Raw genomic sequence first — 26,135 nt, 5'->3', positions numbered from 1 at the left:
GTCTGGCAGTTGTCCTTGTAAGACAAACTGTGAAAACAGGCATGTGTAGGCATGGGCTCAAAAGACTGACTGATCAGAAGGGCCTCCTCTGGAGTCCACTCTCAGAGTTTCTATATTCTAGGATTCAATCCTGTCTGTGAGCAGGATTTTTTAAAAGCACATTGTGTGTGTGTGTGTGTGTGTGTGTGTGTGTGTGTGTGTGTGTGTGTGTGGTGCGTGTGTGTGTGTGTGGTGCGTGTGTGTGTGTGGTGCGTGTGTGTGGTGCGTGTGTGTGTGTGTGTGTGTGGTGCGTGTGTGGTGTGTGTGTGGCGTGTGTGTGGTGTGTGTATGTGGTGTGTGTGTGTGTGTAAGCACTGTGTTATTGCATGTGGAGATCAGAGAACAACTTATAAAAATGGCATCTTTTCACCTCGTAGGCTCTAGGAATCAAACTCAGGAAGTCAGGCTTGACCCCAAGCACCTTTACACACTGAGCCATTTCTTGCCTGCAGGTGTTCTTGTAGGATACATTTATCTGTGCCAAGGTGGTTTTGTCTCCTGGTAATCCTCAGAATGAGTTGTTTTACACCCGCAAGTGATCCTTCAAGACACACGTGCAGGCCTGTGTATTACAGGTCTTACGCTCATGAACTGTCTTTTATAATATATGAAAGGGGACTGAAAAAGATAACCCTGTTTTATTTGTCAAAACAGGAAATGTAATTCCTTCAAATGAGTTTTATGAGAACCAAGTTTCCCGTTCATGAACTCGCTTGGCATTTACTGAAGGGTTTATCATGGAGACTGTTTGGTCTGACTGTAACATATGACCACGATGGGTAGGTTCAAGTACTAGACATAGATTCTCTTACACAGTTCCTTCTGGAGGCCAGCGGTCCAAAATCAAGGTGCCACCTGGGCAGGGCTCTTGCTGAGAAGGCTGAGGGAGGAGCCTTCCTGTCTTACCCAGCATCTGTCTTACCCAGGGCAACTTGATGGCCCTGGCTAGAGGATGTGTTGCTCCCATCAGTGCTGCCATTCCCATGGTGAACTTCTTGGGTGCCTTCCTCTCTAGATCCAGGCTCACACTCCAGCGTGGCCTCCGCTTAACTGGACGCACAGTTCAACCTAGAGCAGCAGCAGGAGGAAGAGGAAGCAAATAGCTTAGAGGAAAAAGAGGAAAAAGGAGAAAAGGCCTTTGCTTGTAGGAGCTAACCTTGGGTAGGGGAGACAAACTGATCACGTGCTCTTTCCAGGGCAGGGGAAGCCACTATGGCAGATGAACCCCCGCTTTCGCCATCGTATCAGATACCCCCATGAATGTTCATTGTTTTTCTCTCTTTGCTTTCGGCCAGGTCATTACCCAAACAGAGTCTCACCGGCAGCGCCTACTGCAGGAAGCAGCCGCCAACTGGCACTCCTGGGTCATCAAAGTGCAGAAGATGAAGGCCGTCTACCACGCCCTGAACATGTGTAATATTGACGTCACCCAGCAGTGCATCATCGCCGAGATCTGGTTCCCAGTAGCAGACACCAGGCACATCAAGAAGGCGCTGGAGCAGGGCATGGTGAGTGAGTGGCAGGGGCGGCTGGGCACGGGAGGCAAGTGACATCTGGCCTCCCAGCCCCTGCTTATCCTGTCTGGGGTTGTGAACAAGCTAACAAGTGGCTCTGAGGTAGAATTGTTCCTATCTTGTACCTCCAGCACATTAAAAAAAAAAAAAGAGAGAGAGAGAGACTGTATTTCATATAACAGAGTCTCCAACTCTGTGTAACTGAGGATGACCTTGATTTTTTTTTTTTTTTTCAAGATGTGGTTTCTCTGCTTAGCCCTGGCAGTCCTGGAACTCACTCTGTAGACCTGGCTGGCTTTGAACTCATAGAGATCTGTCTGCCTTTGTCCATAGAGAGCTAGCCTTGTGACACACCACCTGGCTGACCTTGAACTTCTGACTCCAGGCACTCACCACTACACCTGATTTATTCAGTGCTGGGGACTGAACTCAGGGCTTAGAGCCTGCTAGGCAGGCACTTGATTCACTGAGCTATGTTTCCAGTCCCTTTACCTTCGATTCTTTTTTTTTTTTTTTTTTTTTTTGTTTTTTTTTTTTGTTTTTCGAGACAGGGTTTCCCTGTAGTTTCTAGAGCCTGTCCTGGAACTAGCTCTTGTAGACCAGGCTGGCCTTGAACTCAGAGATCCGCCTGCCTCTGCCTCCTGAGTGCTGGGATTAAAGGCGTGCGCCACCACCGCCCAGCTACCTTCGATTCTTAACTCAATGCTAATGCATAGCAGAGAAACTTTTTTTCCCTCCAGCAGTTAAAAAGCTGCCACCATTCCTTTGTGGCACTCATTCACTTTCAGTGCATACATTTTGAGTGTTCATGCGCTGCCCCTCCTGCCAGCTGCAAGGGTAGTTTTCATAGTATGACTATAGGCGCCCCCTATCACCTTATAGTGGTACGGGCTAGGTAGAGAGACACAACACCCGAACCCTTGCACTAAGAGCTCAAAGGCACACTTGGTTCAGCGTGCTAGCTGCAGCACCGAGCACACGCACACACGGCGTTTGGTTGCTACTTCCTCATGTGTCTGCGACACTCTCCCTGGGCACAGTGGATCCAGAGCTCCTGGGGGAGACACGGCCCAGTCCCAGGAGACTTTCTAGAAAGAGAGATGAGCACGGCGCTTGCCCCTGAATATGTGCTCGCGGGCAGCCGTGAATGGTGGGTGAGGGAAGTGACGGGCATCATGGGAGAGAAGCTGGTCGTGACCACCTGTTGACCTCATCCGATGAAAGAGTGAGCCCCAGCCCAAAGAGTGCCTGAGGGCTGACCCTTGGTTCTGGGTGGGTGAGACCAGCAGCAATGCCATCCAAGCTCAGGCAGGAAGATGCCTCATGCCATCCAAAGCCACACAGGGCCAGGGTGATCCACACGTGGGAATGGGCTTTGTGGTGTCAAGAGGGCGGACTGACTGCTTTCTTCTGGAGAATGTGATACACTTGCTTGGATCATTGTGCGGAGGATCAGGGTGGTGACCCCACTGGACTGAGGCCTGGGTGGAGGGAAGGAAACTGGCTCTAGCCAGGATGGTGGGAAGACTTCCTGCTAGGCCGGTGGTACATCTGGTAAGGGGTTGGGGGCTGGGGAACTCATGGCAGCTGTGGCAATCAGAGCAGATGTTGCTGAGGACCCTGGGAGTACTGTGAGGTAAAGCTCTCGGGTGGAGAGGTCTGAAGGAAGAGCTTGTGTGAACTGTCCACATTCCCGCTGAAGGAAACGGAGGCACAGAGACCAATAGGAAATCGGAGTGAATCAGGGCTCAGGACTTCAGCGTGGAGGGTGTTCAAGTTGCATTCCCAAACTACACAGAAGGAACAAGTTGCATTCCCAAACTACACAGAAGGAACATTTTCAAATTATGAATTTCCTTCAGATGGGGCAGAGCAGGGGTGCATTCTGGGTGAATCCTGAAGCAGAGTGCTTAGTGAGCAGGGAAGGGGCAAGGTGGATGCGGGGTAGGGGCAGGGTGGGTACAGGGTAGGGGAAGGGTGGTGCAGGGTCAGATCAGGGAAGGGACAGTGTAGGGGCAGAAAGGGATCAGGGTTGGGGCAGGGAGGGAGCAGGAAGGGGACAGGGTAGGGACAGGGTAGAGGCAGGGAGGGGGCAGGGTGGTACAGGGTAGAAGTAGGAAGGGGACAGGGTAGGGGGAGGGTGGTGCAGGGAGGGGGCAGGGCTGGTTAGGATGGAGGTGTGAAAGCTCCTGAGGCCCTCAGAACAGTGTAAGGGGTGGAATAAAACATTTTATTATATTTAACGTGTGTGTGTGTGTGTGTGTGTGTAGAGAGAGTACACACATGTGGAGGTCAGAGGACAGCTTGTCTGAGCTGATTGTCTCTACTGTGTTCACTCTGGAAACTGAACCCAGGCCATCAGATTTGGTGGCAAGCACTCTTACCTACTGAAACAACTTAGTGGCTTAGGGGCACAATTCTATTCCGTGGCAGAGTGGCCTGGTCCTGTCTGTTTTTCAGAAGCATTTTCACTGCAGGATGAGGAGAGCCAGGCCACCAAGGAGGCGGCGCCACAACACTAGGGTCAGAATTGAATTTAGAATACAGCAGGGGCGTGGAGCACGCCTGTAATCCCAGTACTCAGGAGGTGGAAGGACCTGAAGTTCAAGAGCATCCTCGAGTCACAGCATTTCAAGGCCGGCCTTGGGGTACAGGAGACCCTGTCTCAATGTTAACCTGTGTCGTCATAAGGCCAGGCTTCCTACGTGGCTGGCTAGAGCAGTTTCTTCAACCCCCTGAAGTATCCCAGGTGCTTCCAGGACAGGTGTGAGTGGGAGGGTTAGGAAAGGTAAAGACAGAACAGGTGTTGGGTTCTGTCCTCATCGTCACAATCCCTTCCCTTGTGGCCTCTGCCAGCTATGGCTCAGCTGCCGCGAGGTGTGTACCGGATGGAGAGGAGGCATTGTGCCTTGCTGCTGAGGAGGAGACTCCTACTCCCCCTTAACTGGAGAGTGGGGAGCTCCTCCACCTGCTTTATGACCTGGAGCAGTTTCTTAACCCTGCTGTCCTCTGTTTCCTTATCTCTAAACTGGGCTTTGTCTTGAGATCTACCTCATGGCATCATGAGGTAAAGTGTGACTAAATTCTGCAAAGTCTCCTTTAGTTGGTGAAGTCCCATTGAGGGCACGCTGTGCGGGTTTGGGGTGGTGGATGGCGTGGAGGATGGGCAGAGAGGGGAGGTGCCTTGTGCAGTCTTGGTTTCCATGAGGAGTAGGTCATGAAGATGTCAGTGGAGGATTAAGTCAACCCCGTAAAGAAGCCAAGGTGTTTTGACGTCACTCTTTAGACTGTAGGAAGTCTGCAGAACAATGCCTTTGGTTTGTTTTATTCTAGGCATGACTGGGCAGCGTGGGTGGGTGGGTGGGTGGATCAACAGAAGGGACCTAGGCTGGAGGAGGTGGTGAGGCCTGGCTAGGGTGGTAACTCAGAGAATAGGAGCCAGGGTTCAGGAGGGAGAAGTATTAGGCTGGAATGGCGGCCACTAAGTCAGGAGAAGGGATTGAAATGGTGGCCACAGAACTTCAAGAACCTAGGAAAGTGGAGGCTCTGGGAAGAGGCAGGGGACAGGGAGGACCTAGTTGGGGCTCATTGGTGATTCAACTGTAGGTGCATGGATTTTTCTAGAGATGCTGAGTCAGGAAAACATACTGGGCAGTTAGAAAAGAGTGAGATGTGGAAGAAAGTTCTTTCCTTGAAAGAAAAGGATGAATTAGTAAAATGGCTGAGCTTCCAAAGAAAGAGGGGGGGGGGTGGAGAATAGAGAGCCTAGAGCTGAGTGTGTGTGTGTGTGTGTGTGTGTTGGAGAGGCATGGAGGACAATCAGAGAACCAGGACATGTTCTTCCCTTTTGATACACTCATGTAAGCAATATTAGGTAAGTATTAAGACACATTCACCTTGCACAGGTGGAATCATGGTTTTTGGGGAGGTCAAGAGATGTCCCAAGTTTATGTACCAGATCCAGATCTGTGGGCCAGTACTTAGCTCTCAAATATATACATTGGTCACCTGTTCTTTCTGCAGGAACTTAGTGGCTCCTCCATGGTCCCCATCATGACCGAAGTGGAGACTAAAGCAGACCCTCCCACCTTCAACAGGACTAATAAATTTACAGCTGGCTTCCAGAACATTGTCGACGCCTATGGAGTAGGGAGCTACAGAGAGATGAACCCAGGTAAAGGTCTGATGCCTTGCACAACGAGGTAGCAAGAAACTGAAAATTGCTGAGGTGTGCCTCTCAGTAGTGACAGGAGGTGAATCCAATTATACTGTGACATTCTACAATGTCTTTTGGTTTCCCAAGGCTTTTGTAAATACTGACTTATGAAAGATTTACTTTTTGTCTTCACCCCTCCTTGAGTATGTTTATTTTATCTATTTTTATTTTATGTGCATTGGTGTTTTGCCATGGGTGTTGGGTCCCCTGAAACTGGAATTACAGACAATGCGAGCTACCATGTGGGTGCTAGCAATTGAACCCAGATCCTCTAGAAGAGTAGTCAGTGCTCTTAACTACTGAGCCATCTCTCCAGCCTTTTGAGTATGTTTTTGTTTAGAGTCAGGTTCCTGTACGTAGCCCAGGGTAGCCTTGAACTCACGATCTCCATGTTTCCATTTCCTGTGCACTGAGTACACAAGTGTGTGACACCACACCTGGCTGTTTTAAATGGCAGTCAACCCTAGGTTTCATTTTCTTCTCCAAGTCAGCCAAGGCCCTATAGCATCTTTACAATTCCGAAGTTATTATGTGAGAAAGACAAGGATCCACAGGACCTGAGATCAAGAGAATAGATTCTTGGTACCCTGCCTTGTTTCGTGTGACTATGGAGGCCTGGGTAGTAAAATAGAGGGGTAGACCAGATGCTCCATAGCCACACAGAGAAGAGGATAGTTCTCTAGCTGGAGTCTTCTCTAACTTGTGACCAATAATTTGGGGCCTTCAGGGTGTCAAGATGCCTATGAGTGACTGCTGGTGCTGTCTGGGGTGGAGACACTGACAAGAATACAGGAGTTAGAGACACCCTTCCAGTCCTGTGTTAGCCGCTTTTACCACACTGTCCAAATACCTCCATAAACAGCCTATGGGAGATGGGATTGTATCAGGGCTTTTCCACGCTGTAATAAAATGCCCTGACCAAAGAAACGGGGAGTGAGGGTTTATTTTAGTTTTGGTTCCAGAGGGAGGAGTCTATCATGGCAGCGGGTAGAGAGGGCCTGGCAGTAGGGGCAGGAAGCTGGGGGCGTCTACATTTTCATCTGTACACAGGAAACAGGGAAAGAACAGAAAATGGGGCAAGGCTATAAAATCTAAAGCCCATGCTTCCTCCTAAAGGTCCCATAATCTTCCCAAAATAGCACCACCCACTGGGAACCTAGTGCTCAAACATGTGAGCCTTTGGGGGGGGGTCGTCATGCTGGGAAGGAGAAACAAGAGCCGAGAAAAGGGTCTATGGAAAGGGGTCAGGGCAAGGTTGAGTCTATTCTAGTTTGATTTCTGTGGCTGCCATGAATACTATGACAAAAACCAAACCGGGGAGGAAAGGGTTTATTTCACCTTGGAGATACAGTTCACCATGAAGGGAAGCCAGGGCAGGAGCTTGAGGTGGAAACTGAGGCAGAGGCCACCGAGGAGTGCTGCTTGCTGCCTTGTGCCTCATGGCTTCTTCAGCTTACTTTCTTATACTCCAGGGTGGCACCGCTCCTGGTAGACTGGGCCTTCTCACGTCATTAGAAAAAACGCCCCACAGATTTGCCTACCAGTCAATCTGATGGAGGCTTTTTCTCCCCAGAATGGCCCTAGCCGTGCCAAGTTGATGAAAACACAAAGCAAAACAAAACCTAACCAGCACAACCCAACCCGTGACTTCCCTCCTCAAATGGATACAGTTCCAGTCTGCAGTGGAAGAGCAGACGTTGAAGACCAGCTCAGGGACTGTACCCTGGGGATGCCCTAGACTGCAGCCTGCCAGTGACCAACCCCTTATTTAGCACACGAGGCCTTAGACCACATTCTCTACCCTTGACCTCCTCCCAATGCCGCCATCCTATGAATCCATCAAGGGGTTAATCCAGAGGCGAGGTCAGAACCCGTAGGATCTCATCTTTCTGGAAATGCTATCATAGAAACCCCCAGAGGTGCTTTGCTGATCCAGTCCAGCAAGCAGTCAAAAATCTACCATTACAAATGCCACCTAACTTTGTGCGTGGGAAGCTTTGAAGCCTGAGTCACCTGTGAAAGACTCAGTGCTGGCATAACCTGAGAAAGGAGAATCTGTGCTCATGGGGTAGCTCGGGCACGTGGGAACCACGCCAGTACTGTGTGGAGATGGTGGGGGGAGACAATCAGAAAGGCTTGTGGGAACTTGCTGGCTGCTTAAGGGGCCTCTCTAGAGAAATCTTGGTGGGGGTGTGGGGACCCGTTCAGGGGCCTCAGCCGCTGTGACTGTCACCACTACAGCTCCCTACACGATCATCACCTTCCCCTTCCTGTTTGCTGTGATGTTTGGAGACTGTGGTCACGGGCTGGTGATGCTGATGGCGGCCCTGTGGATGGTCCTAAACGAGAGGCACCTGCTGGCTCAGAAGAGCACCAATGAGGTGGGTGGTCAAGCCAGTGTTCCTGGAGGGAAACCAGTAAGGTGTGGACATGAGGGAATGGTGGCGGCGGCGCCCGCCTTTAATCCCAGCGCCTGGGAGGAAGAGACTAGCCTGGCCTACCTAGCAAGTTCCAGGACGGCCAGACTGAGAGACGTTGAGACCTTGTCTTGAACAAACAAAAAAAAAAAAAACAAAAACAAAATGGTACATGTGAAAGGCTGGAGAGATGGCTCAGCAGTTAAGAGTGCTAACTGCTTGGTTGTAGAAGATTGGTTCCTGGCACGTGTGTTGTGGTAACTCACGACCACCTGTAACTCTAGCTCCAGAGCATCCAGCTCCCTCTTCTGCCTCCTTAGGCCCCCGAACACATGCGTCATATACTCACACATAAAAAAAAAGTATATGTGATTGTCACTATAAGGAATAACATGGTTTTGTGAAAAACAAGAAAAAGATACGAAGTTTAAAAAATATCCCAGTTCAGCCCAGTGGTGAAGGGTTATCTTTAATCCCAGCAGAGGCAGATCTCTGAGTTCAAGGCCAGTCTGGTCTACAGAGCCAGTTCTAGGACAGTCAGTGCTACACAGAGAAACCATGTCTCAAAAAACCCAATAGCCTAATTCAACATAGGTGGTTCCTTTGGGCAGCTTGCTGCAGTAAGTTTACCAACTCATTTGGGATTTTTGTCTGTGGTATAATAAGGCCTTGGGTTTTGGCTTACTTATTTTTGTTTGTTTGTTTTGGAGTCTCATGGATCCCAGCCTGGCTTCAAAATCATTTTATAGCCAAGGTTGACCTTTCACTTCTGAGCCTCCTGTCCCTACCTCTGGAAGCTGGTGATTGTAGGCATGCCCAGTTTGCCCGGTCTGTGTTGGACAGGAGACTATGCATGCTAGGCCAGCCCATAGCAGCACTGGTTCTTGTTGCTGTTTGGGGGCCTGAGTAATGAATCCAGGAACTTGTGTGTGTGCTAAGGAAGGGTTCTATCTCCCTTACACCCCAGCCCCCTTTATTATTATTATCATTACTATTATCTTTTTTTTTTTTTTTTTTTGGTTTTTCGAGACAGGGTTTCCCTGTAGTTTCTAGAGTCTGTCCTGGAACTAGCTCTTGTAGACCAGGCTGGCCTCGAACTCAGAGATCCGCCTGCCTCTGCCTCCCGAGTGCTGGGATTAAAGGCGTGCACCACCACCGCCCAGCTTACTATTATCATTATTTTAATTGTTTTGAGAAGGATTTCACTATATGAGCCAACCTGGTCTCAGACTCACAGAGGTCTGCTTACTTCTGCCTCTAGAGTGCTGGAATTAAACCTCGCCTTCTCATAATTTTTAAAAATCTTTCTTTACTCTTATTATAAAAACAAAACATATTAATTGTAGAACTTAGTTTGGATTACAGTCTGAACACCTAGAAAAGATGGTGATGATGCTTTTGAATATATTTGCATTTTGTGTGTTTGTGCTTATCTACAGATACATAATTTAAAAAGATTTGCCATCAAGAACTACACATTATCTGTAGCTTCTTTAAAAACCTGTCCTAAAATACCATGAATGTTTTGTTCATGGCAGAGTCTCTTTCTAAGAAACCCCAAGGGTTCCTGGACATTGGGACCTCACTCTCGGCACCCCTTCTTTAGCACGGCCCTCTTCCATGCTGTTTTGAAGGCAGAAGGTCCACGGGTGCTTGTGCGGGTTGGAGTTCGTCTGCCAGTCAGTTAATGGCAGCTGTGCTCATGGTAATGCACATGGCAGAGTGGAAACATGCCCTTAGCTGTGTTCCAGGCTGCAAGAGGCACAGGTTGGATTGGCCAACCGAGCCAGTGCCATTGATGTCATTGTAAGTTAATCATAAGCAAGGTCAGTCTTGTGACCAATTCAGTCTTCCACGGCAAACTTTTAACAGACGTCGTTTTCTGTGGAAGACATTTAAAGTTGCAAAGCGACATGCCAGCAGTTCCTGGAATGAATGATATCCGAATTCAGCATCTTTAGAATGAATGGTACCTGCATCCAGGAAACTGCTTTCCCTGGCGGATGTGGCAGATAGAAGCCCAGCTCTGAGGACAAAGCCCCCAATGATTGCAGATCTGACCTGGAACAGTGGGGCAGAGGACGGCTCGGGCTTCTCTCCTGGAGGCGCCGGAGACCACAGCCTGCCAGTTTCTAGTCCCTTCCTTAGCAGATAAGGCCTCAGAATGTACAGCAGTCTATTCCGCTGAGACAAAGAACATGAGGCTTACATGTTTTGCTTGCACAGAGAATATCGGCCAGGGATTCCCTAACTGACTTACACAAACTCGGGACTACCCCAACGTGGGTGACTATGAAGTCTGCCTTGGTCATGCCGTCTCTCCCCCCACTACTGATGCTGGGGATAGCCCACATCACTCTCCCCTCAGCATCTCTTCAGGCCCCACTGACACTCACCCTTTGTTTTCGTGGACCAGATCTGGAACACCTTCTTCAACGGGCGCTACCTGATCCTGCTCATGGGCATCTTCTCCATCTACACCGGCTTGATCTACAATGACTGCTTCTCCAAGTCTTTTAACATCTTTGGGTCCTCTTGGAGCGTCCAGCCTATGTTCAGAAATGGCACATGGAAGTAAGTTTAGAGCCTGCCTGGGTGTGCTTGCTGCCCAACTAAAGACCTCAATGCCTACTACACATGGCTCTGATCACAGGTGCCCCTGAAATTTCACCCAATAATGTAGGTTTTTTTTTTTAAAGATTTATTTATGGGGAATGGAGAGATGGCTCAGCAGTTAAGAGCACTGGTTGCTCTTCCAGAGGTCCTGAGTTCAATTCTCAGCAACCACATGGTGGCTCACAGCCATCTGTAATGAGATCTGGTGCCCTCTTCTGGCCTGCAGGTGTACATGCAGAACACTGTGTACGAATAAATAAATCTTTTTTTTAAAAATGTATTTTACATGTACGAATGTTTAACCTACAAATGTGTGTACCATGTATGTGCAGCATAGGTCAGGAGAGGGCTTTGGGTTCCCTGAAGCTGTAGTTAGTTTTCTGAGCTGCCATTTGGTTGCTGAGAATTGAACTTGGGTCCTCTGCAAGAGCAGCAAGTGCTCTTAACTGCCAAGCCAGCTCTCCAGTCCTAATAATCCAGTTTTATCTTGCGTGCAAGACCTGCACCACTTCCCCAGCCGCTGAACTGGTTATCATATTGCAGAGAGAGAGAGCGTCACCGAGAAGAGGGTGAGGTTGGCAGTAAACTTTGTTCTTGTGTGGAGATGGAGGGGGAGTGAGCTCGCCAGTCACCAGCTAGGAGCTTAGTGAAGTCTTTGCTTAAGAGAGGCTGGCACAGATGGTACAGTATGCAGATCCCACTTCTGGTGTCCTAGGCCCCACGCCCTGCCACAGGACATGTCCTTAGGCTGCCCAGAAGAGCCAGAGTTCAACAGTAAGAGCAAAGAGGAGATTAAGAGTTTGCGTTGGCAGCTTCCCGGATTTGCTTGTGGCTAAGTCAGGAGAGTGGGTGGAGGGTGGGCACAGCTAGATGGATGGAAGTGGGCAACTAGAAGCTCTCTAATGCCACAGTCTGCACCGCCCATGTACTTTCCAGTGAATCAGACTGGAAGCTCAACACTTCAGGCATGGGGATCTTGGGGGAGATGGGGTTCAGAGCTTGAGAGAGACAGAAACAGTGAAGTTAAAGCCTTGTTTTCCATCCTGCCTCCTCCCCCTCTTCCTCTTATTACGGGAGCGCTATTCCCTCCCTTCTTCCCTCTCACTCCCTTCTTCCTTCTCTTTCTCCCTACCTCTTCCCTCTTCCCTTCCTCCTTCCCCCTCCCTTCTTCCTTCCCTCTGTCCCTACCTCCATCCCTTCCTTTCTTCCTATTTTTGAGACTAGGTTTCACTACACAGTCCTGACCTTGAACTTTAAGATCTGCCTGCCTCTGCCTCTTGGGCACTAAGATTAAAGGCGCACCTCACTGTGCCCAGTCTATAACACTTCTATTTAAGGAATAAGAGTTTAGTCTGTCCACTCAAGTCTGTACAGGATGTAAAATAAGAGAGAAGAAACAGGCAGTCTCATGTGAGGAGGTTTGCTGGCCAGTGTTGGAAGGCTTAAATAAGCTTTCCAGAGGAAATGGCGGTGTTTTGTTTTTTAGTAAGAGGACTGAAAGCAGGTCCTACACAAGCTAGTGACTGCATCCCCAGCCCAGATGGTGATGATCTTTAGCTTGAGTTGTGGAGGTTCTGACAGATCTCCTCTGGATTTTCTGGAAGGTCCAGTTTCTGGGAGTAGCAGATGCCAATGATAAAGGTAATGAATGAAGATGGAAGCTAAGACCGAAGCTACAACATGGCTGTATTTGTGGTCTGCTCCTCTTATAACGGATAGGCTGCTGAAGAGACACCTAGAAGAACTTAGTTTCAAAATATATTAAATCTGTGTGATTTCCCAAAACTACATGAATTTCGTTCCTCCTGTAGAGTGGGCTGGCTTGTCAGTCTGCAGACATGGGTACAAGTGCACGCATGCCTTTACTGTCCCTGCAAATGGCCCTTCCAGCCCCTGGCTCTTCAGACACCCTGGAACCCGGGTAGACAGTGCTCAGCACACGCCCCGGTGCTGGGATAGCACCATGTAAAACCGTGTTCACGGTAAGGTGGAGAAGGTTGCAGTCCTTCATCACCAGAGCGGAAGTACTCTCCAGCGGAGTTTGGTCACTCTGGACCTGCTTCCTCTGACACATGACGGCTTTCTGGAGATTTCCTGTGGTCACTGGGGTTGGATGTATGGCCCAACAAGGAAGGCGGCACAGTAGTGGCCCAAATAGACTTCCTGATGTCCCGAGCATGAGACCATGGCACCATTTTACAGAGTGCTCTTCTAGGCATCCTGGTGCAGTGGTCACTCTTTTGCTCTTTATTTCAAACACATACACCCTTCGTTTCCTGTAGAGGCTCATTAAAAACAATGGGTCTGGGGCCGGGCGTTGGTGGCGCACGCCTTTAATCCCAGCACTCAGGAGGCAGAGGCAGGCGGATCTCTGAGTTCGAGGCCAGCCTGGTCTACAAGAGCTAGATCCAGGATAGGCTCTAGAAACTACAGGGAAACCCTGTCTCGAAAAACCAAAAAAAAAAAAAAAAAAAAAAAATGGGTCTGGGACCATTTCTCAGCTGGTAAAGTGCTTCTGTGCCAAGAGGCAGATCCAAATCCAGGTCCCTGGCATCCGTTTGAAAGCTGAGTGTGACAGTACGTACTTGTAACCTCGGTATTGGGGGACACAAGGACAGAGTCCCTGATACTCACTGTGTAGCCAGACCAAGTTTCTCATTTCCTTTCTTTCCCCTTTCTTTTTTCTTTTTTTGGGGGGCGTTGGGTTTTACAGAGATAAAGGTCTATGTGGAAAAATCCGTCTGCCCTTTAGGACTGCCCTATAAGTCTGGATTATTGTCTCACGGCTTGGCCCTGCTCTACCTCTCTCTCCTCATTTTCTGTCTGTTCCCCACAGCCCAGTCCCCACTTCTTTGATGATGCTTTGCAGTTTCTATTTTCCTGACTGCACTCCAGTCAGGGCCAGGGCTCTTTGGAAACTTGGGCTGTTAACCTGTGTGGTCCAGAGAGTAACTTCAGAAGCCACTCTGATACATGGTGGCTATTCTGTGACCAAACATGGAGTCATTGAGTAAACAAAATGGCCACCTTGCCAGCATCTGGGCTTTGGTTGGCTCAGAAGCTCATGGCTGATGACACTGTAGTGTCATCACTACATTTTTGCACTTGGCTGGTTATTATTACTTTATATATTTTTATATTACTTTTGTCTCCCCACTTTGTCTTTGTTTTTGTAGTGCTCATGTCATGGAAAAGAGTCAGTATTTGCAGCTGGACCCTGCCATCCCAGGAGTGTATTCTGGAAATCCCTACCCATTTGGGATTGATCCGGTAAGAATGTCCTCGGGGGTGAAATGTCAGTAATGGTCGCCATGTTGTTGAGACCTCTGAACAGAGATGGCCCAGTCGCCTGAGGCTGAGATAGGATAACTCTGGGACTCGAGTGACAGGCAGAGCTGGGTCCAGGAGTACCCTGAACTCTTGTTTCTTCTCCACCCAGCAGCTAGCCCACTGTTGGCTATTGATAGCTTTTAAAAGGCCCTCGCAGCCCGGAGAGGAAGCTCAGCTGGCAAAGCACGTGGTGTTACAAGCGTGAGGACCCAAGTTTGGTCTCCCAGACTCTCATGTCAAAACCCAGATATGGGCTGGACATGTGGGGCACACCTTCAATGCCGGCACTGAGCCAGCCTGGTCTCCACAGTGAGATGCTGTTTCAAAGAGCAAAACAGAAAAAAATCTAGGCATGGTGGTATGTGCTTGGAATCCCAACCATCAGGAGGCAGACACAGGTGAATCCCTGGGACCCACCCTAGCCTGACTGGCTGACGAGAGATCCTGCATCAAAAAAGGAAAAGGGAAAACTGGTGGACAGTCCCTGCATGTGCTCTCAGCGTTGGCTGCCCAGATAGTCTGTGCATTAAATAAGTTACTTAATATCCTAATCAAGTCCCCTACTTTTTTCCCCCCAGTGGGTGACATCTTTCTTTTGCACTGTGTAGAATGACTTTTCTGTAGGCCAGAGGTCAGCCTTGGGTGTCATCTTCAGCATACCTTGTGTTTTGAGACAAAAGGTTTCTCCCTGGAACTTAAGCCTTGCCAATAAGCGAGGCTGGCTGGCCAGTGAGCCCCAGGGATCCCCTTGTCTTTGCCTCCCCAGCACTAGGATTAAAAGCACACACAACCATAAATTTTCACATGGATTATGGGGTCAAACCTGACTTCTCACGCTTGCATGGCAAGCACTCCACAGACTGAGGTATCTCCCCAGACTCCTGGGTTTAAAGAACATGTTTCATTTTCCTGATTTGTTTGTTATATCTCGCAGCCAACTAAGATCTGGCATCTCCCAAAGCCTTTGACAGTGTGATCTCTGAGTAGAGATTTGTGAATGGTCACGCACGCCCATTCACAGAAAGCCAGTGCACTCTGCCACCAGGTGGCAGTGTTGTGCCCCCTAATCAACCATATTTCCTGAACTTGATTAGTGTTTTTCTCAGCTCTGTATGGGACAGAGCCTGAGTGGCCAGTGTGAGTCTCAGCAACTGAGAGTAAACAGAATGGGTCTGAGAGTGGCTCCCCAGCAGCCGTTATCCCCTCCAGTTTCCCTGGGTTCTCCCTATCAGCCCTTCTCCTCACCCCAATAAAAGCAGAAGGCGTTGCATTGCAGGAGACTTTTCAGGTCTAAGGCCCAGTTCCAGTTCCATTCTAAGTTTTATCAAAACAGGTAAAATCCTTGAAATTCAGTCTGCAAAGTGTAAAAGACAAATGAGTTGCTAATTTTTTAAAAATTATTTTTGGCCAGGCGGTGTTGGTGCACACCTTTTAATTCTAGCACTTGTGAGGCAGAGGCAGGTGGATCTCTGTGACTTCGAAGTCAGCCTGGTCTACAAAGTGAGTTCCAGGACAACTAGTACTGTCACACAGAGAAACCCTGTCTCAAAAAATTAAAAAAACAAACAAACAAACAAAACAAAACACTTTTATTTAATTGAAAAGAAATTCTGTGCGTATGTGTCTCTGTGGGTATGTGTCCCTGAGTCCAGCTGTCCTAGCAAGCCAGAGGCATCAAGACTCCTGGAGCTGGAGTTGCAGGTGGTTGTGAGCCAGATGTGGGTGCTGGAAGCAAGCTCTGAAAGGTCCTTATGTGCTCTGACCATCAGCTGTCTCTCCAGCTCCGTGCCATGTGCTGGCATCTTCACAGAGGGGAAGGTGTTCCCATTGGTCAGACTAGCGTCACCAGAAAGCAGACAAGGGGAGTTTAGAGGAGATGTCAAGGTCTGGTGACATTCCTTTGCTTCTGTTCCTACCTTTTCTTCCCACACAGCCCACGCCCACCTATCAGCAATCCCCATCTGCCCAGTCCTGCTCCTCAGACTCAGCAAGGATGGAGAACTTTAAATTTACAAATTGAGGGGCCAGTGGGTTCTGGGGAAGATGTAGGAGAGCCTTTACACAGCATGGGTTGGGGGATGTAAACACGTGTGGCCATCACAGAAGTCAGTATGGGGATCCCTCAAAGCCTGAAAACAGGACTACAGGACCCGGCTAGCCCACCCTTGGCTGTACCACAGAGACACTCACAAGCGTCCATGTTCACTGCTTCTCTATTCCCGACAGCCAGGAAATGGAACCTGCCTAGATTCCCATCAGCATATGAATGGCTAAAGAAAATGTGCTACATGTACACAATGGGATTTCATTCAGCCTTAAAGGAAAATGAAATTATGGCTCTTGCTGTAATGGATGAAACTGGAAAATAATATGTCGGGCTGCATAAGTCTATTGCTGGAAGAACGATGCTGCTTGTTTTCTCTAGATCTGAAGTGTGTTTGAGGCAATGGGGGTGGGACTGGAAGGGCAATCATGAAAAGACAGGGAAGCACTTGGGAAGGGGAGAATAGGAGGGAGCTCTTAGTTGGCTATTGGCCAAACTGTATTGTAATTAATATAGTTTCTGTGTGATTATTCGGATCTGAGTGGCAGGGAAATGAACGAACAGTCTCTGGTTATAAGGACCCATATCTTATCCATGGTGACTCTGATAAGTGATTGTAGAAATGGCTTAAGAAGATTCTGGAAAATGCTCTGTCCTGTGAAGTACTTATTCTGGGAACTCAAAGCAAAATGAGATACTATAAAAAGGGAGTTGGAAACCATTCTTTGGTCAACACTCTGCAGGCCATTAGTAAAGGAACTGAGGCAAGTTTGAGACTCTCTGTAGTATTTCAGAATATCTTTCTATTTTGTACAAGGCAAACCATCTATCTTCTGGTTTGTGTGTGTGTGTGTGTGTGTGTGTGTGTGTGTGTGTGATGTATGAGGGGAGGCATGCATACCATAGAATGCATGTGGAGGTTAGAAGACAACTTTGTTGGTTTCTCCTTCCGCTTTTTTTGTGGGTCCCAGGAATAGAATTCAGGTCCTGCTGTGTTTGCTTTCTGTTGCTATGATAAACACCATGACCACAAACAAATAGGAGAGGAGAGGGCTCATTTAGCCTCACAGATTACAGTTCATTATTGAGGGGAAGCTAAGGCAGGAACTGAAGCAGAGGCTATGGAGGGAAGCCGTTTACTGGCTTGCTCCTCATAGCTTAGTTTGCTTCCATAGACAACCCCGGAATGCCTGCCTAGGGATGGAACCACCCGCAGTGAACTGGGTCTCCTACATCAATAACTAATGAAGAAAACAGTCCACAGGCCAATCTGATGGAGGTCAAGTTGCCTCTGGTTTGTCAAGTTGACAAAAGCTGAGCAGTACAGGTAGCCGGACTTGGCAACAAGCACCCTTCCACATGGGGCCATCTTGGCAGTCTTTATTCCTTGCTTTCTTCCAGCGCTGGGATATATGATCAATGGCATCAGTGGTCCTCACACTTGGTTACCATAGTTGTGGCTATAACAAGCTTATCTTTTCCCTTTCCTTAGCCCGACGTGCATGTTGTCATCCCCAGAACAGCATCCTTGGGGGATTGTGTTGTAACCTGACTTCCTAAAGACCTCCCCAGTCCTACCTCATGTCTTTTTGATCATGTTTCTTATCCAGATTTGGAACCTGGCTTCAAACAAACTCACATTTTTAAACTCCTATAAGATGAAGATGTCAGTCATCCTGGGAATTGTTCAGATGACTTTTGGTGTTATTCTCAGTCTCTTCAATCACATGTGAGTTTCTTCTTAAAAAAGGTTTATTTTTAATTATGTGTATATGTGGTGTGTTTCAGTGTGGGTGTGTACATATGTATGCAGGCTCGTGGATCACCTGAGCTGGAGTTATTGGTGATTGTGAGCTGCCTAACATGGGTTCTAGAAAAAGAATTTGGGTCCTCTGCAAGAACACAGGGGCTCTTAACTAATGAACCATCTTCCACCCTTTGTGTGAGTTTCTGCTTGCTCGTCTGATGGCACCGAGGAGGATGAGGCAGAGCCACCAGTGAGTCTTTGTGTGGCAGGTAGCTTCCCTCTGGGTCTTGGCTTGAGCTGAGACAGGCTGGTTGGCTAGAATCAGGAGTATCCCTGTTTCTGCCATGCAGAGTCTGTTGAAGTGAATGCATGTTTTGCATCTCAGAAATACCTTAGTGTTCATGAGGGTGCTGGGAAGCTCATTTAGAGCACCTTGTGTTCCTCCTACCCGGAAGGGATGGTTGGTATAGTATCCATCTCATTCTCCACCCAATGGGCCACGGAGGACTGGCATGAATTTTGGCCAAGGTGCTCCCAATCCTGAATCATCCTTGATGTCCTTTTCTCTCAGCTGGTAGCAGCCTCTCTTCCTCTTGCCTGTTCATGTCACACCGTATTCCTTTCCTTTGTCAACATCTATTACGGGAAAGCTTCTTGAACTTAATGCTAATAGTATCACATGCTCGCTCAGTGTGCCTTTTGAACATGACAGCTGACGTCAGGTGCCCAGAAATCCCACTTGCTGCTTAGGTCAGGAGTAAGTGGGGTGGGGCATCAGGGTCCACAGAAATGGTAGAGAGTTTGTAATCAGTCATTTTAAGTCTCAACTTCAGCTCCTAGTGAATGTGATCATAACTGCAATGCCTGGCATTGCTGCGATTGTTATCATGGTGTAACATGGGACTAGAACTCAGTTGGTAGAGAGCCTGTCTGGCCTGCACAAAGCCCTGGGTTCATACAGTGGTTGTGGTTGTGGTATACACCCGTAATCCCTGCACTTGGGTGGAGGCAGAAAAATCAGGAGTTTAAAGTCTAACTACACAGCAAGTTCAAGGCCAGCTTGGGTTCTGGGAAATCCTGTCTAAAAAATAAAGGGGCAAGTAAAGAAAGAAAGGGAGATAAAGAGTGGGAATACATGGCCAGAATGGGTTAGGTTACAGGAAAACGAACAACTTCAACCTCTATGGCTGAAGACCATGAATCATAGCAGCGCCCTCAAGGGTCCCCTGTCTGTCATCCTTCTGCCCAGGGGACTTAGAGGAGGATGGGTGGGCACTACCTGGATCCATGTAGGTGCCATGGCAGAGAAAAGGTAGAGAGTTACTCAGTGAGTCTTAAAGCTTCTACCCAAAGTGGCAGGTGACTGTTTCTGGTCCCATATTGTTGGCAAGAACCAGTTGTAGGGTGATCTTAGCCTGAGAGGAAGCCAAGGATGCTGTGTCCTGAGAGATGAACTGCAAGCGAGAGGCTAAAGATGTTGGGAAGAACTTCCCAGTGGATGGCCATTGGCCTCCTTCTGTAGCAGGAGTTCTTCTGACAGTGCATCTCTAAAGCGCCCCACTTAGCCTGGTAGGGCTCTGTCTTAGTGCAGAAGGCTATGAACTTTATTTCTCTATCTTGGTACCATGTCTCGAGAGAATTTTTGACTTTTTATAGAGTTTTAGGATCATAAACTACTCTCTTGTTTTCTGTTCTTGAGGTACCAGGAATTGAGCATAAAACCTGACACAGGCTAGGTGTCTTGGGCACCGTTCTGCTATGACCATACTATGACTATGGCAACTCTTATAAAAGAAAGCATTTAGTCGGGGGCTTGTTTACTGTTTCAGAGGATTAATCCATTATCATCATGGTGGGGAGCAGTATCTGAGAGCTCTACATCCTAATCCTGCAGGCAGAGAAAGAGAGAGAGAAACAGAGACAGACAGGTCTGGTGTGGGCTTTTGAAACCTGAGAGCCACCTAATGACACACTTCCTCCTACAAGGCCACACCTATTCCAACAAGGCCACCCTTCCTAATCTTTCTAATCCTCAAACAGGCCATTAACTCAAGACTAAGTGTGCAAATATGAGCCCGTGGGGGCCATTCTCATTCAAACCACCACAGTAGGCAAGTGTTCTCTACTGAGCTGCAGCCCTCCTTTTTTAAAAGATAGGGTCTCACGTAGCCCAGGCTGACTTGTTACACACACACACACACACACACACACACACACACACACACACACACAAAGATGGCCTTCATTTCCTGCTTCCACTTCCCAGGTTCTGGGATTATTGGCAGAATTAATGTGAACCTCGGTGCCCATTTTTTTCACTTTTTAAGTTTGAGACAGGGTCTCACTAAGTTGCGTAGACTGCCTTGTGATTGATTCACTGTGTACCCCAGGCAATGCTGGAACATGTGATTCTCCTGCCTCAGCCTTTAAAGAGTCTGTGATGACAGACGCGGTGTTTAACGTTCTTCTACCCAACCAGGAAAAAGTGAGAACTCCTGAATTAAGGCAGAGACAGAGTGTGTGTGTGTCACATGTGCGGGGTACCAGGAAGTGGTGCTGGACCCCTGGAACTGAAGTCAATGAGGACTGTGAGCCACCTGATGTGACTGCTGGCAACTGAACTTGGGTTCCCCGGGGAGAGCAGAAAGTACTTCTAATCTCTGAGCCATCTCTCCAGCCCCACATTAGAATGATCCTTAATTTCCAGGCGGCATCTGGTCCTCAGGCGTAGACTGGCAACACCCAAGTGTCTGTTATTGCTTCATCTCACCTTCACATGTGTCTTGGGAGCGAAATCTCCATGAGAGGTGTGGTCAAATCACCAGACAGCACCTTCTAGACCTAGGTTCCCCGAATCTGTATTCCCTTTCTCTTTCTTTACCCATCCACATTCATGTTTGTGTTTGCCCGGGGAGTGAAGCTGTTCGGCAGCCGTGCTCACGAAGGAGATGAGCGCTGTGTGCTCTGGGGACGGTGCCTAGGCACTGACATTCTGTTAACGTTCCGTCTCTGTGTGGTTTCCACCCCCAGTTACTTCAGAAGGACCCACAACATCATTCTGCAGTTCATCCCCGAGATGATTTTTATGCTGAGTCTGTTTGGATACCTGGTTTTCATGATCATCTTCAAGTGGTGTCGGTATGATGCCCGCACGTCCCAGAAGGCTCCCAGCATCCTCATCCACTTCATCAGCATGTTTCTCTTTGACTACAGTGACGCCAACACACCCCTGTACAGCCATCAGGTAGCTCTGCTCCAGCCCACTCAGTTCTGAAAGACCTCTCTCACCCTCTCCGAGTGCCGCAGAGAGTAGTTCCCTGCAAGACCGAGCCATCTTAGCGCTCAGAGAAGAACATTACGTTCTCATTATGTAAAGGGACGAGCACAGAGAGCTGTCAGGAAGCTCCCACTCTTCCTGCTGGGGTAATGCACAAGGGACATCATTGTTGAGTTGAAAACTGGCTAGCAAAAGAGGAAAATATGACCTTCGAATGGATTGGCTTGAGTGGTAAAATGCTCCAGAACAAAACATTAAAGGTTTAAAAATCTTGGATTGGCAAGATAGCTCAGCAGCAGGTGAGTGCTTGCTGCCATCCTGCTGATTGAGTTCAGTTTCTGGGACCCATACAATGGAAGGAGTGAACCAGTTTCTACAAGTTGTCCCCTGACCTCCACATGCACCCAAAATAAATATGTAGGTAATTCTAAAAGAAAAATTAAAAATCTCACGTGGGAGGCAGAGGCAGGTGACTCTCTGTGAGTTTGAGACCAGCCTGGTCTTACACAGAGTTCCAGACCAGCCAACTACACAGTGAAACTGTGTCTAAATACAAACAAACAAACAAACAAACAAAATCTTTTGTTAAAAAAACAGATTCTAAGCCTGTCAGTAGTGGAGCGTGCCTTTAATCCCAACAATCAGGAGTCAGAGGCAGGCAGATCTCTGTGAGTTCGAGGCCAACCTGGTCTACAGAGTGTTTCAGGACAGCTAAATCTGTTACACAGAAAAATTCTGTCTCAAAAAACGAACCAAAAAACAAAACAAAACAAAAAACCCCAAAACAACAACAACAACAAAAAAGCAAATTCTAGCTAAGGTGGTAAGGGAGAATTGTCTGTATTTTGTCAATCATGTTTTAAATATACACTGATTGGCCAGGCAGGAAGTATAGGTGGGTCAACAAGACAGGAAGTAGAGGCAGGGCTATGAAAACAGGAGAATTCTGGGAAGAAGGAAGCCCATTCTTCTTAGTCCTGCTCAGATCATCAAAGAAGCAGGATGTGATTTGCCCCACTGTAAAAAGGTACCGAGCCATATGACTAACATAGATAAGAATAATGGGTTAACGTAAGTTATAAGAGCTGATACTAAACCTGAGCTAATGGGCCAATCAGTTTATAACCTAAACAAGGGGGGGGGGGTTGCGTGGCTACCGCTGCTTTTTCAAGCCAGGGAGACCACGCCCAAGTGGGCTGGTATCTTAAAGGCTATTGGCTGAAGGAGTGGAAGGAGCTCCTGCAACACTAAGGTTCACATGATAGAAATAGAAATAAAATCAAGAGCAGAAGTTCCTCTGTTCCCATAAATGGTAAGTTTCTGGGAACTGTGAACCAGGGTCATGCTATTCCATTAGTCCCAAAGTCAGCCAGATCTTACTCCATTTTCTGGTCTTCCATGGGTGCTATGTCTACTCTGACTTTTCCCATTGCCTTCAGCCTCTTAATAGCTGCCCCTGGGTCTCTACAGGAGATTGTTCTAGGACACAAAATACCCCTGTAGATCCCAAACCCAAAAACGCTCAAATCTCTTCTATAAAGTGGTGTCGTATTTGTGTAGAGACTTTCTAGCTCAACCCCCTATGCTCTGGATGGCTTAGGCAGCCAGCACAATGTCAATGCTGTGTAAATGACTGTCATACCAGTTCTAGGGAAATAATGACTAGACAAAGGGTCTTTGTGTGTTCACTACAGAGTTCTTTTAATATTTTTGATTGAGTGGATATGTGCTAGGCTTCCTTAGCCTCCTTATTCCCCAGGGAAAGGTGAGTGCAATATCTGCCTGTTCTGCAACCCCATGACGCAGGACAATCAGAGGCGATAGGGAGTCAAGTCAGAGGCAGGGACTCAGTTTATTACTGTGAGCATCAGCTTATATAGGTTAAGTGACATCGTGTGATGTGGGGGTACCTCTAGCCCATGAGAGACAGCTAAGCCCTCCCTCTGGCTGGAGGGGCATCTACCTAGATTTTGCTGTCTCGTGCTCACTGGGTAGCTTTGAGACTATCTTTCAAACTCGAGCCAGGCTTTTCTCTATCCTACAGGCCTCGAGGTACAGGCCCTGAGATAATTTTGGCCCAACAGATACGCAGATGTGAAACTCACAGAGATGATCGAGTATATCTTACTGTTTTCAGTAATATATATATATATATATATGTATATATGTATATAATATATATAATTTATTTGTTAAGTATCCCAGAAAGTGTTTAGGTCAACATACAAAGTCATGGGCTTCCTCATGGTGTCATCACACACGCGCCATTATACTGAGTTCCCGTTTGTCCTCCCTCACGGCTCCCCCTCCAGCGTGTTCCTTCCCTCTACCCATAAAGACAATTTTATCTTGAAACAATAGAAAATGCTCCCTAGGAGCTGGTTAGAAAATGAACTCAGTGAATCATTCCTTTGCAACACAAACTATTCTTTCACCCCGGCCTCACCCAGCACTGAGACAGCTTTGAGGACAGGTTTTTCAGAAATGGAAGACCTGCTTCTGTCTAATTCCTCTAGACAGAGTTAGGCGACTGGGATGGCACAGGTGGCTCTTCCATGGAAGCGTCCTTTGCCAGGGACTGTAAATACTAGGTTCCTAGTGACTTTGAGCTTTTTTCCTGGCACCTAGCTGTGTTCCCTTCCTTCCAGAGGCATCGAGCAAGAAGAGCGTTCTGCCCGACTCTGCTTTTGTAAGAGATGCTTTTAGATAATAATCAGAGAGGACACATACCTCAGAGGGCCTTTTTGTGTCTGGCTTGTTAAACATACACGCGGCAATCTTGGGCTGGCCCCGGAATGCAGGCACAAAGTGAGTGTGTTTTAAGGGCTCATTTACTCCACACTGGTTTATTTGGATTTTCCAAACAAACCCTTTCTTGTAGGCACTGGCCTTAGAGTAACCAGGTATTTCCAGTGTTAACTGCTTGTGGAGAGGCCCAGGGCTTTGTTTTCTTTGGAAGAGGCCTGGGGCGTTGCAGCGTGAGAGTGGTAGCTTCCCAACTTCTTGTTGTATTGAAAAACATTACAGAGAATTGGCGGCCCGCCCTCGGACCTGCTATGAAGATTAATTATGTTGACATGGTTTGAGATTTCCATAACCTCAGTCTGGGGTCTCGTGGTTAGAAGAAACGGCAGTCACTAAAGTCTCCTCAGCCTTGCTCTCCGGCTGTCTTTGTGTACATTTGCGTACAGGCACATACAGGTTCTTTGTACATCATCTGGGGCTGGGAGGTCTGGTTGTGAAATGGGCAAATGGCAGTGAGGTGGCTTCACTGGATAAGGGCAGGGTGGGGACACGTGCCCTTCCCTCCTTTGAGCTTGTCAAACAGAGCAGGCGTTGAGCAGATAAAATGCTCCTGCTGGGTAAAAGGTCTTATCGCTGTTGCTCCCGGACCATCTCCTGATGCAGCCGATCTTGAGCAGCTGAGGAAACAGGAAGGCTCACAAGCGGCTCTTCCTCAGCCTGGGAGCTGTTTCCTGTCCCTGCCCCGTAGTCAGGACACCTTCCCCGCTAGCAGCTTCCCACGGGGTAGCTGACAGGCTCCTCAGAACTGGGAAATGTGGATGAGGAGCCTGTGAAATCAGCTCGGTGTGTGTTAGGGGGCGGGGAGCCCTGAAAGGAAATATGAAGCTGGGAATTCCTCTTGGGTCTCAGCAGTGCTCAAATGTGGAACCATGAGAAACTGGTTCTGAGTACATCGTGGGTATGCCAGCCCATGAGGGGACTCGAGGCAGACTGTCAGAGTGTGTGAGAACTCCTGGTTTCCTTCTCGAAGAGGGAGGGGGATAGGAAGAGGGGAGGGTGAGAGAGCTCAAACAATCACCTTACACTGGGAATATATAATTATTGATTTAGTGTACAATGACTCAAGGGCTGGTTTCAGCAGAGAGACGGTTGGAGTCGTGTGACCTGACGATTTTCTTCTGGACTTAGAGTAACTCTATCCATCCAGCAGGGTTAAAGGGCCAGGGAAGCCTTGGGCTGTCTTCCTAGTGTATCTCAGGAGGACTTCCTGTTTGAAAGACTTCATATGACGTGAGTGTATTACAAGGGCTACATAGTGCATAAGCAACACAGAAATGATTTCTCAGGATGGAGAGATGGCTCAGAGGGTAAGAGCAATGACTGTTCTTCCAGAGGTCCTGAGTTCATATTCCCAGCGACCACACGATGGCTCACAACCGTCTATGAGATCTAGTGCCCTCTTCTGGCCTGCAGGCATACATGGATGCAGAATGTTGCATATATAATACATAAATAAATCTTTTTAAAAAAGGAAGAAAAGAAGTGGTTTCTATCCTTCCTTGAGCACAGAGCACCACAGGATGGCCGTTTGTCTGTCCACACCAGGAATGTAGCAGAAGTGAGGGTGAACGGGATCGGACTGCTTCAGATGGCCTGCCTTCGCCCTGAGCATGCGCAGCCCCACCAGGCAGAGTACTTCGTGGTTGTCCTAGTGACTGCTTTAGAGCGGCTGCCTTTGCCCCGAGCATGCGCAGCCCCATCATGCGTGGGCAGAGTACTTCTGGCCGTCCTAGTGACTGTTGTCATTCTTGATCTTGCAGCAAGAAGTCCAGACTTTCTTTGTCATCATCGCGTTGGTCTCTGTGCCATGGATGCTTCTGATCAAGCCATTTCTTCTCAGAGCCAAACACCAGAAATCTCAGGTAAGCGCTGGCTTTCAGTTAGCCCACTGTGGGTCACAGCACACTTTCCTGGAAACGGAAGTCTGGGACGGGGAGAGAGTGGCGGGTTTCCCTGGAAGGCCTGGGGAGGCCTGGAGGGCAAGGCTGGCCTCAAGCGTGTGTCCTTCGGTCGAGTCCCACAGGGGTCCCTTTACTTCCAGCACGATGGTCCTCCATTTCTCAGACACGGTGAGTCTGAAGTTCCTCAGACTCCCCTCAGGATGTGTGTATCCTATCCAGTTGTCTTTGA

The 26,135-nt window shown here is 48.2% G+C and overlaps 1 protein-coding gene across 2 annotated transcripts in view; it reads left to right on the top strand.

The window, feature by feature from the left end:
- Nucleotides 1–26,135, top strand: part of Atp6v0a4 (ATPase H+ transporting V0 subunit a4) — a 73,754-nt gene that overhangs the window by 43,152 nt on the left and 4,467 nt on the right. For both annotated transcript variants that reach the window (XM_042054469.1, XM_038318554.1), the window contains exons 10-17: nt 1,335–1,547; nt 5,577–5,727; nt 8,011–8,150; nt 10,603–10,760; nt 13,979–14,072; nt 17,787–17,905; nt 20,954–21,167; nt 25,766–25,867. In XM_042054469.1, the coding sequence (XP_041910403.1) occupies nt 1,335–1,547; nt 5,577–5,727; nt 8,011–8,150; nt 10,603–10,760; nt 13,979–14,072; nt 17,787–17,905; nt 20,954–21,167; nt 25,766–25,867 (1,191 nt within the window). The remainder of the gene's footprint in view (nt 1–1,334; nt 1,548–5,576; nt 5,728–8,010; nt 8,151–10,602; nt 10,761–13,978; nt 14,073–17,786; nt 17,906–20,953; nt 21,168–25,765; nt 25,868–26,135) is intronic.

Source organism: Arvicola amphibius, chromosome 2 (assembly GCF_903992535.2).
Source record: "Arvicola amphibius chromosome 2, mArvAmp1.2, whole genome shotgun sequence".
NCBI classification, from domain to species: Eukaryota; Metazoa; Chordata; class Mammalia; order Rodentia; family Cricetidae; genus Arvicola; species Arvicola amphibius.
The sequence above is the reverse complement of the archived record's forward strand: the minus strand, read 5'-3'. Positions and strand labels throughout refer to the sequence as shown.